We start from the raw sequence: 2,500 nt of genomic DNA on the forward strand, positions 1-2,500 counted from the left end.
AGAGTGAGAGTGAGAGTGAGAGTGAGTGAGTGAGTGAGTGAGTGAGTGAGTGTGTGTGTGTTTAAAACATTTACAATGATAACAAATAACAGTAACAGATTCAAGTGACCAATAATAGTAATGAGGAATTTAAAATTATGTTCCAAATACAATAGTAAGTATTATAATAATACCAGTTAATGGTAATATCACAGGTAAATGATTCTTTTTTTAAGTTAAAAAAGGAAAAGAAGGCTCATTTATCGTGCTTCTTCAATGCGTGTACGTCATCTATATCACTGTCAAAATTATACAACCTAAATGACTACATATTACCAAAACACCATATAAAAAAAATACTAAAGAAAAACAGCAGCAGAAAGGTAAAAAATCAAAATAAAGGGAAGTAGTATACAAGATAATCCATGGAGAAAAAAAAAATATATATAATTAGAACTAATATCAATAACAAGAGTCTACCTTTCAGACTGTAAAGAATAATCTCAGTCCAACACATAACTGTCCAAAAGCTGTTATAAGGCAATGTGCAGTGACCCTTGAACTGGCACACACTCATACATGCACACATACATGGTACAAGCCAATTTGAAGAAAAAAATAATAAATAAATAAAATAAAATAATAATAATATGAAAAAAGTCCTAGAAGAAAGGAGGATTCAAAGAAAATTTGAAGACAGAGAAAGAAAAGAAACACAGACACACAGCCTTGAAACATGCACATCTCTCTCCTCCTCTCCCATATAACATACCTGCAGCAGGAACTCAAAAGGTCATCTTGAGGAGGATGCAACTTTCCTTGTCTCTGGGGCCTGCAAGTTGTTACAGTTAGCTAAAGAGTGGACCTTTGGGAGGACATAGAGTAGTTCACAACTCACTGCTCATCAGGATGCAGTTATAAAATTATGCACAGTATTTAACATATTGCATATCTTTTATCATTTCTTAAAAACAAAATTCAATTCTGTAAAATCTACTAGGGGACAAAGCCCTTTCTATACTATGCCATAATGTTGTATCTACTTCTTAATACTCTAATAATGCATAATTTAAAAAAGTGAAATCATGAAACTGTCAACTCCAAGTAAATGTAATAGGATTTGAATTCTGCACATTATTAGTGAACCTATCACTTGTAAAAATTGGTTGCCAACAATTGATTTATTAATCTTCTTGTGTGGTCAGTACTCATACCCCTTCATACATACAAGTTTTCAAAAACTTCTGGACCAACATCATACATTCTGGTCACAGAATGTATAAGAATGGTACAAAATGCAGTAAGTTAAGCAAATTTCTTTCCTACAAAAAAATAAGCTGCATAAGTGTTCATATGGGCCAGGCACCACAACCTGGAGTCACCACTTAATTAAGCCTAATGCCTGGATCTAAGTCTAAATGTGAGCCACAAGGCACCCAGATCCAACAGGTTAATCATAAGGCAAATACCACTGCAAACTTGTTAATTTAACCAGTCTGAAGAATAACAGCACATGTGACCAAATGAGATACAATGATGATGGCAAAATATTAGTGCTAAAGAAAAGAGGGAAAAGAAATGCATATAACTATAAAGATATATAACAGAATTTCCCATAAGGAGAAGAAAAGGTAAAGGTATACAAAGAGGACCACACCCGTCAGAGACAAGGTCCCAAACTCCAGCCAACAGTCTTGGGGGATCCCATTAGATTTTGGGGGGGCAGGGGGGATGAATATAGAGATCACTAATAAAAGGTAATAAAAAAAAGTAAAATAATGACAGGTTCAGAAAATGGGAAATTCCAGGGACATCACCACACTGAACAGGTTAAAAGCTGGTACTAAATTGAGGTGACTTTCTTTCAGTGTATTTGACAATATGCTCAATCATTATGGGTAAAGAGCAATTCATGCATTCCAAATCTATGATGTTCAATACATTAATTGACAGACTCCTCAGTCAATGAAGACATTTACTCTGGTTTCCTTTTTACCCTCTAAATTGGAAGTTCATCTTTCACCAGATGAACAGATATCACCATAGACTGGTGTACAACACTTCCCTTCAATCCTAAGGTGACCATCTGCAACTGCTTATTTAAGCATTTTGGCAACATTTGGTTCAGCAAATGTGTCGACAATATTAAGGGGACACACCAACAATGTCCTCTTCCTTCATCAGACGGACAGGGGTCATCAACCTATATTGTTTTACTTGTACTCTGTTGCTTTCCTTAACCCTATCATATACCTTCCTCTTTTCCACCTCTTCAGACCTGATAATGAAATTCTGCAAAATTTCAAAACCGAGGACCTCACCTTTCAATAAACCTACTGAGCATATCTCACTCATTCATTCATTTACACACTTTTTTACCTCTTTCTTTCTATCCTTCCCTCCTTCATTTCTTTATCTGCTCTATTTCTTCTATGTCCGCCTGGTGGCAGCTACAGGTATATTTAACTTTAACAGCTGTTGGATTATCAAAATGTAATAGCTTGGAGAGAGAGGATTCTCC

General features: G+C 35.3%; 1 protein-coding gene across 2 annotated transcripts in view; it reads right to left on the bottom strand.

Annotated features, from left to right (window-relative positions):
• LOC125040510 (probable N-acetyltransferase san) overlaps positions 1 to 2,500 on the bottom strand; it is a 20,602-nt gene that overhangs the window by 14,047 nt on the left and 4,055 nt on the right. The window contains exon 2 of one of the 2 annotated variants that reach the window (XM_047635472.1): positions 752 to 811. The exons of the other annotated variant lie outside the window; for it this stretch is intronic. Coding sequence (XP_047491428.1) covers positions 752 to 811 — 60 coding nt within the window. The remainder of the gene's footprint in view (positions 1 to 751; positions 812 to 2,500) is intronic. 2 annotated transcript variants of the gene reach the window in all.

Source organism: Penaeus chinensis, chromosome 1 (assembly GCF_019202785.1).
Source record: "Penaeus chinensis breed Huanghai No. 1 chromosome 1, ASM1920278v2, whole genome shotgun sequence".
Classification (NCBI taxonomy): domain Eukaryota; kingdom Metazoa; phylum Arthropoda; class Malacostraca; order Decapoda; family Penaeidae; genus Penaeus; species Penaeus chinensis.